Source organism: Peromyscus eremicus, chromosome 3 (genome assembly GCF_949786415.1).
Source record: "Peromyscus eremicus chromosome 3, PerEre_H2_v1, whole genome shotgun sequence".
NCBI lineage: Eukaryota > Metazoa > Chordata > Mammalia > Rodentia > Cricetidae > Peromyscus > Peromyscus eremicus.
Window position 1 is genome coordinate 104,042,633 of NC_081418.1, and position 16,990 is coordinate 104,059,622.

A 16,990-nucleotide genomic window follows, 5' to 3' on the forward strand; every position below is an offset into this window, starting at 1 on the left:
TGCACCTGCACAGAAAAGTGTACCTCTTCTTTTTGTTTCTGTTGGCTTGCACCTGTTTTCTGAATGGTATGTGCTAACTGATAGATAGCACTAGCTGGTTCCAGATGGCATTGGCTGGCTGCGCAGGGTGTTTCTTCCCTGTAGCTTGGCCCTTTTGTTTTGCTCTTCCATTCTAGCCTTGGTGTCAGGCCAGATAGGTGCATTCTGGGAGCCACACAAGTCCTCTGCTTGGTTTTCCTGTTAATTTTCAATCTGATGGCAATATTCAGATCTTAGGCATGGGGAAAGAACATGAGATCTAAATTATAAAGAATTCTGGATACCCTGTGAATGCTATTATTGGAAAAGGTAACATCTGTGAACCTCAGCACTCAAATCTATAAAGTGTAGATAATTTACATCTTAGGAAGGTAGTTATGAAAAATAGAAATTATATGTGAAGATAGAAAGTACATAGCTCAGTGCCTAAATACATAGGAAGAAGAGCTTCACTGCCTTCTGAATGGAACTGGATTATCTGTCTCCATTCATTGCTTCTTTAAGTAGAATCAGCTGGAGCTCTATTACTGACTTGCCATTGATGTCTGCTTCATTTTTTTTTGCTCACAGGGCATTTGACACCTTAGCTAAAGCACTTAATACCACAGATAGTGCTTCACCTCCAAGCCTGGCAGATAGCATAGATGCTAGTGGAGGAGGGAGCATCCATGTCATCAGCAGAGACCAGTCAACACCCATCATTGAAGTTGAAGGCCCCCTCCTTTCAGATACACACGTCACATTTAAGGTGAGTACACATAAGTTAACGGGTGCCACCTGCCTCCCCAGTGTGCTGGAGCCAGGTACTGTACCAATGCTAGTCTACAATTTCAAAAGTAAGACCTTGCAGAGAGCTCATTTTCTTTATTTTTATTTATTTATTTTTGTTTTTTTCAAGTCAGGATTTCTCTGTGTAACAGCTCTAGCTGACCTGGAACTCATTTTGTAGCCCAGGCTGGCCTTGAACTCACAAGGTCCACCTGCCTCTGCTTCCTGAGTGCTGGGATTAAAGGCATGTGCCACTACCACCTGGCGTGAGCTCATTTTCTAATTGTGGCAGAATCTTGAATTCCAAAGCATATTCCTGTTGCTTCTTTACTTAACTGTTTCATAGTGCCTTTGGTTCTGAAGTGACCCTCCAATAAGTGTGGCATATCACTGCCAAGATAGACTGCTGTAGTGCTAGCCATTGAGGATCAGGGAATGGCTGCTCTGCCTCTTCCTTCCTGTGACAGCCTGGCCCCAACATAGTTCAGGTGGGCACCTTGTTGACTCTCTATAGAGAGAAGTCATCAGATAAACTCATTAGCAAGTAGGCAGCCTGACTCTGATCTTAAGTATATTGCCCACTAGAGCCTTAGCCACCATCTTTGAAGAATACTAGTAGGTCCTCAGTCTTCCCCATGCTCTTTCTGTGTCTGCCCTCCTGACAGGGCATCAGAAGGCTTTCTAGTCTATAGTCTCTAGAATGAGTCTCTTGTCTCAGTGCTCTGTACTACAGAGATCTAATCAGTCACTTAACTACAGTTGCCCACGGCTTGCTTCTCAGGTTGCTTCCCAAGACACTGGAGAGCTCTTGTGGACATCAGAGCATCTGGAACTCTGGCAGGCTGTTCTTCCAATGAGATGTTATCTTCTCATATGGGCTTTCACCCAGTACCCTTTCATTATCTTGAAGTTACCTTTAAAAACACTTGTCAGTGAATTAAGACAAGTAACAATATAGCTGTGAGAGCTGTTGAAGATATCTTTGTATGAGTGAGCTGCAAAGTGTCTTACAGGCCTCTGAACCCTAATCCAGACTGCTGGACTCAAGTCATTGAGCAAGAAACCATGGGAGCTGGTGGGAGCCTTGGCTACATGGATGGATACATACTCCACTAATGGCAGGTCTTTGGAAGTTCTTTGAGATCTGAGACAGCTACTTTGGCTGTTAACCTTTGTTGACATAGGAAAGGGATATGTTGACAAGGGCACCTGCCCTTCCTTTAGCTCGTATCACAGTGCCTCCTATTTTCCAGCTTACGATGCCCAGCCCTATGCCAGAGTACCTCAATGTGCATTACATCTGCGAGTCTGCATCCCGCCTGCTTTTCCTCTCCATGCACTGGGCAAGGTCAATCCCAGCCTTCCAGGCACTTGGGTAAGTGGCCTTTATTCCTGGGTGTCCTTGAGTAGTGGCATTCTCCCATCCAGGAATGGCCAACAAGGTCTCTGAGGGCCTTTCCAGTGTGATTGTTCCAATTTACCTTATTCAGAGTATTAATGTAGTCAGTAGACTGGAGGAAACGGTACTTCTTGTATGTGCGAGGGACTCGTTGCTAGGAGCTGTGTCTGGCCTCTGATAGTATGAGTGTATCAGAGTACTGGTTTGTGTTTACACATCCCCTTGCCTCAGTGTTGGCCAGCCTGTGATGACTACTGGCCTCTGTCTTCTTTTCAGGAAGCCCCCTCTTGCTTGCTTGTTCATGTGTTTGGTGATCCTGTTTCCCTGTCCGTTCCAATGCCAGCTCTGCTACTGTACTAAGTAACTAATGTCCAGTTGGACCAGTCTATCATTGTGGCTTACAGTCTTGCTGGAACATAAACAGCCACATGGAACTGGAAATGTAGTGAATGGATGCATGCTGCAGGGTAACCAGCACAGTTTATATGTGGGAAACATTAGGTTGTTCACTGGTTCACAGCAATAGCCATGGGTCAGCAGATCCGGATTGAGAATCATAAGAATTACATTTGACAGCTGTAAGGCTGTAGGAGAGTCACTTCATTTCTGTGAGCCTTCAGTTTTCCTCTCCATAGAATCCTTTCCAGAAGTGAAAGCTGATAAAGCTCTTAACCCAGAGCTAAACATGCAAGGGGATCTTCAGATAGCAGTGTGCTACTGGGTTGGGCACGGTGGCATATGCCTCCCCCTCCCCCCAGCCCCCATGTAGTGGTGACAGTAGTTCACCATACTTCATTATTAAAGGAGAGATGGACAGTTTGGTTTGTCATTCTCAGGGCAACTGGACAAGTAGTTACTATTAAACATTTGCAAATTCATGTGAACTCTGTGACATTGGCCTGCCCTTGATGCAATCTGGGAGATAGTTGACATCTCAGGATTGTCAGTACTGTTATGTGAAGATGTCCTGATGTGTGGCTAAACAGTGATGCTCGCACTTCCCTGAGTGGGTTTTGTTGGTTTTTGTTTCCATTGGAGCAGTTTGAAACCTCCTCCAGAGTTCCATTGCCCAGACTAGCAGATTTTAAAGGGATTTTTATTACAAATCACATACTATTTATTCCTAAGTTAGTGGTCAGAATAGTGATCCTAACAGAATAAAGGCTGCACTTGAGACATGGGAATAGCTCCGTGTAGCTGGGCTGAGGCACCTAGAGGATACATCTCTGTCTAGACAGGCCAGTTTCTCCAGCTTTCTGGCAGCTTGGGAAATAAAAGGTTTTGCAGTGTGCCACCTACAGTCACTCTCCTGAGTATTGACTAAACAAAGAGCTGCTTCAGTTCCAGCACTAGCTCTTCTGCCTGCCAACATTGTTAGGGAGTTTCTGCTCTTCATAATCTGTAGTCAGTGCTTGTCATTTGATCTGTCCGGCTTCTCATCTTTGCTGGAGGACCTGAGTCACAGACACCCATATACTCAGAGACAAGCTAGGACTATTAGGATTTAGAATGTTATGGGAAATCAACTTCAGTGGGGAAGCTGGGAATATGGCTTAGTGGTAGAATGTTTGCTTTATGCATCCCCAACCCCACAAAAATGAACTTTAGAGGGGTTGTGTGTATGTGTGTGCATGCGCACATGCCTATGTGGGAGAGAAGACAACCTCAGGAATTTTTCTCAGGTACTGTATACTTTTTTTTGAGACAGGGTCTCTCACTAGCTTGGAACTCACCATGTAGGCTTGGCTGTCTAGCAAGAGAGCCCTATGGATTTCCATCTGTCGCAGCCTCCCCAGTGATAGGATTTTAAGTGTGTATCACTACTACTTCTATGCCTGGCTTAATAAATTTTAAGGAAACCTTCATATGACTATTCCTTTTTAAAGTTTTTAGCCAGGCATAGTGGCTTTAGTGCCTTTAGTCTCAGCACTCAGAAGGCAGAGGCAGGAGGATTTAGCTATGTAAACCACACAGCTAGCTTGGTCTACATAGTAAGACTTATCTCATGTAACATAGGTTAGCCTCAAATTCTCTGTGTAGCTGAGGATAACCTTGTACTTCTGATCTTACTGCCACTTCCTGAGTGCTGGGATGACAAGTGTACCACCCAGTTTTACTCAGGGCTTGTATGTGTACTAGACAAGCATTCTACCCTGAGTATCTTTTGAACCTCTGGCCTGAATGCAAATGTACACATGCACATATAACCATACATTCATGTACATATACATAAAAAAGCTTTTCTTTTTTAACTATGTATGCTGCAGCTTGTATGTGGAGATCAGAGGAAAATTTGGGGGAATTGGTTCTCTCAACCATGTGGATTTTGGGGATAGAACTTAGGTCACTAGGCTTAATGGCAAGCATCTTTATCTGATGGGCCACTTTGCTAACCCTGAAAAAGTCTTAAGAGAATAATTTATCATCTAAGGGACTTTAGTTAAAACCTTCATAGACTTACTCAAGGACTTGGTCATTTTCCTGGGAATGACCCTGAATATATAATAGACCATTGTCATACCCTTGCTACCTGGTGGATGGTGCTGAGTCTTTGAGCCTATACAGCTCACATACTTAGAGTCAGCCACATGTACCACACTCAGCCTTATCCTTATGTTCCCAGACAGGACTGCAATACCAGCCTGGTACGGGCCTGCTGGAATGAGCTCTTCACTCTTGGCCTGGCCCAGTGCGCCCAGGTCATGAGTCTCTCCACCATCCTGGCAGCTATTGTCAACCACCTGCAGAACAGCATCCAGGAAGGTAGGTCCTAGAGATATGGGAGTAGAGTGTGTCGATCCAATTTGTGCCTTGATAACAAAGCCCATCCTGTGTCAGAGCTGACCTAGCTGTTTTTGGTGAATGGACAACTCTCTAGTCAGAGCTGCAGTGGCAATTTAATATTGGATAGTCAAGTGGAATAGCAGCTGTGGCAGTAGAAAATTCACTATGGCCCTGCAGAGGCTAGCCTGTATGCACTGAGGTATGAGTTGTCATAAAGGAATTACCTCCTTGGCAACTACAGGGTGAATTAGCTGCATTACTGAGGCAGTGTGGACAAGGCAGCTAACTTAAGTACCTTTTTTTAAAATAAGTTTTTTTTTTTTTATGGTTTTTTTTTTTTTTTTTTCTTTTGGTTTTTCGAGACAGGGTTTCTCTGTGTAGCTTTGTGCCTTTCCTGGGACTCACTTGGTAGCCCAGGCTGGCCTCGAACTCACAGAGATCTGCCTGCCTCTGCCTCCTGAGTGCTGGGATTAAAGGCGTGCGCCACCACTGCCCGGCTTAAAATAAGTTTTTATTTCGTGTGTGTGCGCGCACACCACATGTGTAAAGTGTTCACAGAGATCAAAAGAAGGCATCTAATCTCCTAGAACCGGCGTTATAGATTATTGTGATCCACTGTGTGGTGCTGGGAACTGAAACCAAGTTGTCTGCATGAGCAGTGAGTGAGTGCTCTTTAATTCCTGAACCATCTGTCCAGGCACAAGCACCTCTTATTACTTCACTTTCGTCTGGAAATGCAGTTCTGGACCAGCTTGAAATGACTTGGTTCTCTTTAGAAAGTGAACGTACTCCATTTGTCTGTTCCTTAAAAGATTGGTCTTGTTCTCAGCAGTTTTCCTCAGGGGCTCTGTGATATTTGTTTCTAGATAAGCTTTCTGGTGACCGGATAAAGCAAGTCATGGAGCACATCTGGAAGCTGCAGGAGTTCTGTAACAGCATGGCGAAACTGGATATAGACGGCTATGAGTACGCATACCTTAAAGCTATAGTTCTCTTTAGCCCCGGTAAGATATGCGGAGGGACTTGTGACACTTTGCCCTGTGTCTACTGATGTTTCTGCACACAGCCATGTTGTCATCAGTTGTGTAGGAGAACCCTTCCATATTTTACATAACCCAGTGTGTTCATAGTGAGTGCTTTGCTATCTAGCTAACATCAATACAACACTTATTACATCCTTGCCTCTATAGCCCTGAAGAAATGTGCCTGGGGATTCATGTTCTGAATAGATTCAATCTGTACCCTAACCAAACCATTGGCCAAATAAAACCACAGTCCAGTGGCCCTTTTTATTTGGGCTCTGTCAGTTTCCAGGTTCTCTGAGCATATATAATCCAGGCAGATTGAAACTCAGCTTTACTGTCTGTGTGGATAGCAATAGCTACTAAAAGGCCCGACTCTAGCAGCTGAAGAGGCAGAATTATTCCTGGTGGAAAGCAGAAGATGCTGGACTGGCCTCACATTCTTCATCTCTATAGCTTTTCTCAAAGCCTCTGGAGGTCAGTTGGGCTGATCTTTGACCTCAACAGCAAGGGCTGATAGGTTCCACCTAGGGGTCACACTCCCTCCTGGGTATCTTAGCCTTGGAAAAATACAGAGGCAAAGCCAGTGTTCTGACAACTTCCCAATTCACTGAGCCAGCCTTCAGAGCTCAATTGCTTGTATTTGATAAGTTTGTCAAGTTAAGAATGAAAAGAGATTAAGATGTCTATGACACTTTCTAAATACAAAGAGAAACGGGGTTACTTTTCTGTTTTTAGATCATCCAGGTTTGACAGGCACAAACCAGATTGAGAAATTTCAGGAGAAGGCACAGATGGAGCTACAGGACTATGTGCAGAAAACCTACTCAGAAGACACTTACAGGTGAAGCACAGGGCCCTGCCCAACACAGAGGGGGCAGGGCAGGGGTGGGGTGGGTTGTGTGGCTGGGCCAGATTCTAGCAACCTGGCAGAGCCTCCATTTGATCACTGACATCTCCAGGTTTAGAGGTAAGAATGTACAATTATAAGGGAGTGCTAGGCAGGAAGTTTGAGACTACTGGTTATAGCCAGAAAGGGAGTGCTTTTCTGAAACTAACTCCTTGAGGCTCAGTTCTCACACTTTACAGAGTTACTCAGCACCCATGGGGAGAGGCAGCACTAGAGTTCTTGACAAAAATGAAATCTGGCCCCTATAAAGAGGAGTGAGTTACATAAGGCAAATTTGCCCTTAGATAAAACTGATGGGGGAAAAGTCCTTTTATATGGGTGAGAATTAATTAGTAATATTTTAACAATAGGGTGTGTGTATTGGCCTAATACAGATTTAGACAGTATTATAGTTGATCTGCCAAAAAAAAAAAAAAAAAAAAATGTGTGGCAAGCTTTTCCAGGTCAAATTTTCTAACTCTCCCTTTCCTCCCAAAGTAAACAAAAGCAACAATCCAGAAAGACATTCAGCCTGCCTTTCCCAGACTTGTATCCTCTGTGTAGAATTCCACTGTGGGCTCCCCAAGCCACCAGGACTTCCTCTTCTTGTCCTGTGCTTCTCAAAGGAAATGCTGTTGTACCAGTGGCTCTGGTGGATTTTTCTGTGTAAAGTCAAAACAGTTTTGTAGACATCTCCTTCGCCCACATGCAAGTTCCCCAAACCAACTTCTACTGGGACCACTGAAGACTAGAGTACATAGAGAATAAGATTGTCTGCTTATGCAGACATACCCACAATTCCAGTCTGGTCCTGTGTGCAAAGAGGTTGTTCTTTTAGGAGGTGACAGTGCTCCCATAGTTCTTGTGATCAGTAGATGGTTCTGGAGACTTCAGGAAGAGCTCCTCACTCTAAAACCAAAATTCTCCAACATTAGAAAGCAGGTGTGGCCGGGCGGTGGTGGCACACGCCTTTAATCCCAGCACTCGGGAGGTAGAGCCAGGCAGATCTCTGTGAGTTCGAGGCCAGCCTGGTCTACAGAGTGAGATCCAGGAAAGGCACAAAGCTACACAGAGAAACCCTGTCTCGAAAAACTTAAAGAAAGCAGGTGTGCCACTCCTGGCCCAGTCAGAGACCAGGGAAAGAAGACAGAGATGAAGACACCATGGGATTCGGGGCCAAAAATGAGGAAAGCTTTCCTACAGAAATCAGAAACCCACTTAGGCATTTCCTCAGGGGAGGACTTTAGTATCTATAGCATATTCTGTTGTAATTCTTTTTGCATACTTTCCAGGAGTGTGTGTGTGTGTCTGTCTGTCTGTGTATTTGTAATACATAAATGTGTGGGCACATGTAACTAGGTACCTCATTGGAGGTCAGAGGACAACCCTTTGAAGTTTTCTCCCTTCATCCTGGGCTTGAACACATGGTCAGGCTCTTTGGCATACTCTTACCTACTGAGCCATCTCACAGTCCCTGCAACTCATTTTTCAGGCTTTCCCATTTTTTGGCCTTTTTTCATATTGTTTCTCCTGAGGTACCCTGGCTTGCTGCCTCATTCAGCTTCTGATGCTCAGCTCCAGGAAGTCCAGCCTGATTTCACTTGCTGACTTCCTGGGACCACTTGATCTGTTTGTAGCTCCTTAGATCTTGTGTGGTGTCTTTACACCTTTGCCCTCAAGATTGAAGCATAGAGACTGAAGGTGGCTGAATGAATGGGTAGTACCTCAGCAATATGCTTATAGAAAGTATATATCTTAAGAAAAAAATTTATGACAGGGTCTCACTGTGCAGCCTTGGCTGACCTGGAACTCACTATGTAGACCAGGCTGGCCTCACACTCACAGAGATCCACCTGCCTCTGCCTCCCAAGTGCTGGGATTAAAGGTATCTACCACCATGCATGAGACCTACTTCCTTTTTGTGTATCTATGTTGGTGCACACATTCTGTGGGGCATGTGTTAGAAGTAAAAGGACAACTTACAGGTCTGGGAATCAAATTCAGGTCAAAATCAAGGTTGGCAGCCTGCACCTTTACCCACTGAGCCATCTTGCCAGCTCTCTACTCCCTTTTTAAGAACAAGGGGCTAGTGCAGTGGTTCTCAACCTTCCTAATGCTGTGACCTTTTAATACAGTTCCTTATGGTGTGGTGACCCCCAGTCATAGAGGCAGAGAGGCAGGCGGATCTCTGGGGGTTCAAGGCCAGCCTGGTCTACAGAGCCAGTTCCAGAACAGCCAAGGCTACACAAAGAAATCCTGTCTTGAAAAACAAAATAAAACAAAATTTGTTGCTACTTCATAACTGTAGTTTTGCTGTTATGAATTGTAATTATCTGTGTTTTTTGATGGTCTTAGGCAACCCCTGTGAAAGGGTTGTTCAACCCCACCCCCAAGGAGTCTCGACCCATAGGTTGAGAACCTCTGGGCTGGAAAGATGGCTCAACAGAGCACTTACTGTTCTTCCCAGAACCCACATGGTGGCTTATACCTGTCTGTAACTCAGTATCCAAGGATCAAACATCCTCTTCTGACCTCTGCAGGCACCTGGCATTCATGTGATACACAAACATATATGCAGGTAAAACATTCATGCACATAAATCTAAAAAAAATTTTTTTAATAAACAACTTAGGCACTATAGTAAACTTGGAACATTCTAGAAAGCAAGAGGGAAAGAATTACTTCATCAACCAAGGATACCTACTATTAATATGTACATATTTACTTTCAAAACGTGTTTAATTTATATGTAATTGGGATCATAAATTCCAGAAGGGTTTTAACCTTTTTTCACTTGGCTACTGACATACTTTGCCTACCTTCCCATGGCTAACATGCCATGAGGAGTCAACCATAAGCATGTGGTTAGCATCCTTCCAAATGCTTCCTTTATACACACATGTGCATGCAACACACAGCTGTGCTCCTTCTAAATATGCACTGAGCAATATGGATCTCTTTGCTTACCAGTAACTGTAGATTGTTAGGTCTCACTGTATAGCACAAGCAGGCCTTCCTCCAACTTTGACTTCTCTTGCCTCAGCTTCCTGAGTGCTATGGTTGCAGATAGACATCACCACCTTTAATAAGTTTGTAGCAGTTCATTATAGGAATATTCCATATGTTAACCTAGTGTCTGTTGATGAATCTCCAACTTGTGTACAGGTGGGAAGAGTAGCTTTAAACAGCACAAGGACTTCACACTTACTATTAAACTCATTTTACACTTATGTTGTGTGTGGGCATGCATGTGTGCACTTGTGGAGGGCTGAGGACAACTTGTAGGAGTTGGTTTCCTTCCACCATATGGAAACTCAGGTTGTCAGGCACTGCAGCCAGTGCCTTTATCCACTGAGCCACTCTCACCAATCCTGTACATACATTTTTGTACTTTTTCTTCTTCATGTTAGACTTGTTTTTTTGTTGTTGTTTTGTTTCTTTAATCTCAACAACAAGAGAGGCAGGTCAGTGTAGGTTTGTTTGGTTTAGTTCTGGATGGTTCCAAAAGGACCTCCAAGAGCTGTCTTGGGCTGGAACACAGGCAGCCAGACACCCCATTTCTCTAATGCCTACTCTTCTCTTCCAGATTGGCCAGGATCCTTGTCCGCCTGCCAGCACTCAGGCTCATGAGCTCCAACATAACAGAAGAACTTTTTTTTACTGGTCTCATCGGCAATGTTTCAATAGACAGCATAATTCCCTACATCCTCAAGATGGAGACAGCAGAATATAATGGCCAGATCACCGGAGCCAGTCTATAGTGCACAGCTGGCAGCTGCCAACAGTGGGATGCCTCCTAGGACTGTGCAGGTGCAAGGGAAGGGAAATAGCAGTGTCTTGGTGTGTGCAGGTGTTTCCAGTGTGTTAGCCACTTCCTCCTGTTCATCCCAGACAATAACAACTAAAGACAGTAGAATGCTTCCCTGCCCTAGGAAATGTTTTAATGCCTTTTGGTGAAGCAGATTTTGGAACAATCTTTTAATTCAATTTGTATTTAGAATTTCTCAAAGGGCAAAAAACAATGCTGAAGTTTTATAATATCAGAGACTAGTATTAAAAGAACCTAAGAACAGTATGTAAATACATTTAAAAAGAAAAAAAAAAAAAGAGTCCTTGGAATTAATAGCTACTAATTACCAAGGTAATGTTAGCACTTTCTAAGCACTTCTTATCAGCTCTGCAATGTTAACATCTTGCCCATGGACAGGGCAAATGGAAAGCTGTGTCCCTTTTGTCAAAATGCTAATGATTTCTGTGAAAACTCACTAGGGTACAGGAGACAATCGTTCACATTCAGAAAAGAGCATCACTTCTATCTTTGTGCAGTGGTGGTGCTAAGCTAAATTCCTGTGAGGGAAATGTGGGTTACTGGCATTGTATATAGGTGACACAACTGGCATTGACCCACTAAGAGCTGCTGTGCCAGCCAGAAACATGTATCTGCAGACTTCCAGAACCTGGGCTTCACTAATTTTCAGAATTAGATTGCAGCTTGTCAGAGTTCATGTGATGAGAGTAATTCTCCAGTGACTGAAAAGTGTGCCAGCTCCTTCTACCTTTGACCAGAAAGTGCAAGGTGGATGATCTGCACCCTTTGACAACAACACTTCATGAGTATGACCTGAGGTCGTTCATGCTGTCCGGGGGCAGTGAGGGTTTCTGTTGCTGGCGTGCCTGGAGAGGAGTCAGGATCTGTGATCATTCAGAACCTGCAACTGAATGGTAGCTATATATCCTTGCTGCCTGGTGAGGGAGTGAGCCTTACATAGCTGCACAAAAGGCATCAAGATAAATTCTTTCTGATCTTAAAAGTATTAGTGGTTTTCCGTGTACTGGGACCCCATACTATTCAGTTCTCCCAGGTGTATACTAGTCCAGCAAAGCCCTCCAGGACGTTTGAAATAATAGAAGCAAACCACCCTCTCTTTCAAAAGAGGATCCAAAAGCAATCCTCAGACAGGGCACGTAGTGCAGGCCTGTAACCTTAGCACTTGGGAGGCTGAGGTGGGAGGATTGTAGGTTCAGGGCCAACCTGAGCAACTTAATGAGTAAACTCCTTTTGAGTTTTAGAGGGGCCTGGGCGGGTGGGGGGGTGGTGACTTAGTGGTAGAGCACTTGCCTAGCATGCACTAGGTCCTGGGTTCCATCCCCAGTACCCAAATCAAAAAGAAAAAGCAAAAATAGTTACAGTGACCATAGTTTCCAACAAGAATGCAGAATTCAGTTCCAAGAAAGTTAGACCTGACCAAAAGCTCTGCATTCCCATGGTTATAAGTCTGCAGCAGCTGGAAAAAAAGTGGAAGGTTGGGACAGGTGCTTGGTATCTACTTTTTGATTAGCAGAAATTAAGAAAATTACCTCCTATAAGGTTAAGTTCGTACCCGTTAGTGGACAGGTACAGCTATGGGGCTCAAGGCTAGACAGGCTGTTTTCTTTTGAGGAGTTAATGACACTTTATTCACTGTTAGTGGGACTTAAGTGCAGATAGTATCTCTAGCTTCTAAATTCTCAGCTAGATTTTGAAGCCAGTGTTGGAAATAGTAAGGATGGCCAGTATAAAATGATGGAAAGGACTTAATTTTGCCAGCCCAAAGTTTTCTTTTTATGTGTATATTCAAAATTAAGACAAAATGACTGGACATGAGTACAGTATAGTGGGTCTATTTCATCTCTTTAGAGGGTTTCTACAGTACATCTGTACATCTTATAGTTGCTGGCTTTGCTTCTCTTAGGATTTTACAGTGTGAACATGCCAGTCATTTCTAGGCCACTCAGACAGGGTCTGGGCATCTCCCATCAGGCTATTTAGACCATCGTTGGATAAGAAGTGCCAACCTAGATGGCACTGGAGGGGCAAGAAAAGATTTTGCTTGGAAAAAAGTTGGTAATTCTAACCTGCCTGGTCCTTTGTAAATCCTGTCATTGGTAATGGCCAATTTACAGGGCCACTTTGGGCGAGACTCCCTTACTGGTTGTCCAGATCTTTGTGGCCTTACCTTTAACACTTGTATCCACACAATGTTCTCATCAACTGAAATCATTTCAAACTTTGAGTGCTTCTCCATTCCATCTTGTCAGTTAGATCTAGGAAGGTCAACCCCGTCATTTCTTAAGAGAGAGCCCAATCCACAGTCAGTGTCTGGGCTCCAGTTTTCAAGGTTATCCACCTGATCAAGTCTGTGATAACTCCCAAGTCTGATGAAACAGGACAGGCTTGTCTAGATACTCCTCTCTCAGGTAGGTGGATAGACACACACTGACGTGGCTACTCTCAAGTAACATTAAGATAGTTTCAGGTTGAAATTTGGGATAAAACAGGGCAGTAGATGTAGACAAAAACCAAATTCCCTAAGCAAGTCACCCAAGTTACTCCTCAAAGTGTTCAATACAGTGTGTCACCATCCTTCCAGTTTGCAGTGGGTGTTGAAGGGGCTCATTTACCAGCTAGTCTCTTCCTGAGGCTGCAGTGGGGGGTTGTGCTGTCTAGGTTTCTGTATTGAAGTTCAGATGGAGTCACTTATGCCCTTGGGATGACTCTGTAGTTTGTCAGTGTCAGTATTAGATGTGGACAGTATTCTGAGGTAGTCACTACATCAACCAGGGTGGCCAGTGTGACCCCAAGTGGAGCAGCAGCATCTATACTACACACACTTGTTTCTTGAAGGGTAGTCCTGCTCATGCACTTCCCCTCATCAGCGTCCTTGACAGAGGGATCTATCTTCTGGGACCTGGTGTCCGGTGGGGTCTAGAAGCCTGTTGCTGCTTTCCAGTGGCTGGGTGTGCAGTGGGGCTGTTGGTACTGCTGAAAAGCACCATCTGACTGCTGCTTTTCTCCAGGGGGTGGATCCTGGGAACATCCCACACTGGCAGAACAGGTGCCCCACCTCTTTATTTGCCTAATTTCCAGTCTCTCAATTATGTGGCTCTTTGCAAAAGTCTTAACTCTGATGTCAATTTCTAAAGCCAATTCCAAAATGAGATGGGGTTGGCCTAGGTGTTTTGTACAAGGTTCTGGACTTCCTCATTGAGTGCCTCCCACCAGTGTGCACTTCCTGTGCACAACCTGTCCCCTCAGCCGCACTGTGCATGTCCAGAGTTATAGGCCTAGATGACTGAATGAATGTACATGTGTTCATATTATCTTTGTACAGTGTATATAATGTGTGTATATAGATGTACATTATGTATACAGACATGTAGCCACGTATCCAAACTTCTATGTTGTCAAGAGTTGATGCCAGCGTTGCTAATGTGAATAGATGTGGATATTGCAAGGTTCCCTTGACAGGGATGTACTGGTGAATTTCTTACCAACTTCATTTTCCTGGGACAAGGAGCTGCTGGAAAGGGCCAGGTATCACTCACTCCTGCACAAGGAAGCCTCAAGCCAGAAAGGTCCTGACAGGAGGGCAGTTCTCTAGGTTTAGAAGGGCCCAGAAGCTAGTGGAAGAGATGTTAGCCTAATATCCAAAACTAAGTGGTAACTATAAACCTGCTTTTCACAAATCAGGTTAGCCTAACTGAAAGGAACTTAGTAGCTGAGAGAGGCACTTGGTATCCAAGGGGCTGCAGCAGTCTCCCTTGTTTACCCTGTGCTCTGTCAGCAAGACTTGGGTACTGTCTGGTGGTAAAGATAACCAGCCTACCAAACATTCTTTAAAAACAATGGCTAAGTTGTGGCATATAAACCACAAATAGTAAATTGTCCTTTAAACTAAGAAGCAAGGCAGGGGTTATCCTGACTTAACTACACTCTATAAAAGTTTTAGTTAATAGTAAGAAAGCTAAGGCTGGCATATTTTCCTCATCTACCACGTCTATTCTGATGAAATTTGTCTCCTATGATTGGGATTTTAGGCTGAGATGGGACTTGGGAGCCAGGGCCCAGCCTGGCAGAGCTGCTAGTGGCCATGGTGTGCAAGCACCTGGCTTGGAGGAAGCCAAGTGCAAAGATCTTGCCTGACCCACGGGTTGTTGTTGCTCTTTGTGTTTGAAGAAGTAATTGTTAAGACTGTAGTCCTCAGTGCCTTTGGTGAGACATGGGTCATTTGGCTTCAGCTTCCCACTTGTATCCCTGGCCTCACCCCTCGTGGTTGTTCAATCTTGCCTGTGTCATTGCCTGTTGTGACAATCACACTATTCAAAGTGGCTTTCCAAGTAAAACACAGGGAAGCTTGGCAGTCTCTAAATGAATCCTTCCATTTTCTTTGGGGGCTATTGTCTTGGCAGCAACCTAAGAGAGTTTAAAAGTGGCTTAGGAAGGAGAACATCAGACATTTCTAATGCTCAGCAATACGCACTTTCAGTTAATTTTGGTATTTATACATGGAATGTAGGGAAAATTCTCAACATTATATCACTGTTAAGTTTTAGTGTTTGGGTAACATTTGGTATAGACTGCACATTAAAAACGGCCTTTCTTCGGGAAAGTACCATCATCAGTTGTCATCCCAACAGCCTGCTCATTCACGGATGCCAATGCACACACAACTCAAGTGCTGGAATATTTTTCTAGTCTGTTTTCCCAATTAACTTGTAAATCAGTGTTCAACTAGTTTTATAACTGAAAAGCTGCACATTTTTCATAGTACCAACTAGTTTGTACCTGTAGTTTGGATTTCTCTGTTAAGATACAGCGCATTATCTGCCTCCCCCTCCTCCTCTTTTTAAAAGAAAGTCCAGTGTGGAATTTTCTTGGGACCGGTTGTATAACTTTTGCCCTTCACACTATAGAAAACACCGTGGATGCCATTACCTTTGATTCCAGGTTTAAAACCTGCGGAGAGCTGCCATTTTGTACAGCTTTTCTCCCTGTGTAAATGAGCTATGTGATGGCATTTAAAACCCGCATGTTCTTTTTAAATTGAATTTTCTATCTAATCAATGTCTTCAGTCCTGAAGGAGAATCTGCATCGTTGTGTCTGTGTAGAGAGTTGCTGTGCATGGTTATGAGCGCCTTTTACTAAATGCTGTTCAATGTGGCTTTGTTGTTGTGGCTTAATACTACCTACATGAGGTTTATACTATTAAAGTAAATTAAAGACTAGCATGTGTACTGCTCATCATTTTTTCCTCAAAACAGTAATGTGTGGCCGGAGCCCATTCTCTGCCTTCCATCAACACCTTAACCTTGGCCAAGGTGATCTCCATCAGTTGGAATGAACTTTGGTGGAAAAACTCAGACTAAACTCTCCATGGCCATCCAGCATGGAGGTAAGGACCCTACATAGCCATTTCCAGACCATGGTGGGCCTTACCTATAGGTGTGCAGTCAGGTGTCAGACCCACATACTAGGTATTTGCTGTGGAGTAAAAAAATGTGTCCTCAGATTCAGTAGACCTATGAACTGCTCTTAGGTCTTCTGGCCTTTACACTTGAGGGTTCAGAGGCCCGAATCAGATCCTGACAGAGCTCACAACTGCCAGTGACACCTCAGTATGAAAACTATCACTTCAGAGCACCATCATGTCAACTCAAGTCCTTGTGTGGTCAGTTAAGTTTCATGTGTGTAAAAACCTGTCATTCCTATATAGGGAAAAAACAGATTTAAAGAGATGAGTTTTTCCCAATGCCACTGGTTTCATCACAGAAGTCCAGGCCATCAGTAACTGTGGTTCTGTAAAAGTTAGCAGCTGCCCATATGTTCCTGTATCCTTGCCACAACTTTGGCAGGTGCCAAGGTCAGGACTAAAATCAAGCACTCCTGTCCCCTATACATTAGAGCCACAAGCACCTGTTCACTGCAGCCCCTTCAAGCCACCTGAACACACAGGTCTGCTGCAAAATCACAAACCAGAGCAGAGGGCGGAAAGGCACGATTCTGTAAATCTAAGCATGCCAGCCTCAGAAGCTGAGCTGAGGTGAGGACCTGGAGAGTGGGAGTGACCTGGGTCTGAGTAGAGAAGGGCAATGGCCCTGCCCTGTTGTGTCTGAAGGGCCTTGGCCATTTTTAAATAACCACTGCTTTGCTTTGCCCCATAAATTCATACCTATATGTCGAAATGCCAAGGGGTCTGTGGTAAACATTAAGATGACCCTGGAAAGGCTCTGTTGCCCACTGAAGGATGGAGCTAGCATAGCTAAAATGA

General features: G+C 44.2%; 1 protein-coding gene across 5 annotated transcripts in view; it reads left to right on the forward strand.

Annotated features, from left to right (window-relative positions):
• Nr2c2 (nuclear receptor subfamily 2 group C member 2) overlaps window positions 1–15,950 on the forward strand; it is an 83,873-nt gene extending 67,923 nt beyond the window's left edge. For 4 of the 5 annotated variants that reach the window (XM_059258227.1, XM_059258229.1, XM_059258226.1 and 1 more), the window contains 6 exons: window positions 610–787; window positions 2,061–2,182; window positions 4,830–4,969; window positions 5,857–5,994; window positions 6,751–6,856; window positions 10,488–15,950. In XM_059258227.1, coding sequence (XP_059114210.1) covers window positions 610–787; window positions 2,061–2,182; window positions 4,830–4,969; window positions 5,857–5,994; window positions 6,751–6,856; window positions 10,488–10,662 — 859 coding nt within the window. In that variant the 3' untranslated portion in view covers window positions 10,663–15,950. The remainder of the gene's footprint in view (window positions 1–609; window positions 788–2,060; window positions 2,183–4,829; window positions 4,970–5,856; window positions 5,995–6,750; window positions 6,857–10,487) is intronic. The other variant, XR_009378330.1, reaches the window with a different exon arrangement.
• The last annotated feature ends 1,040 nt before the right edge of the window (window positions 15,951–16,990 follow it).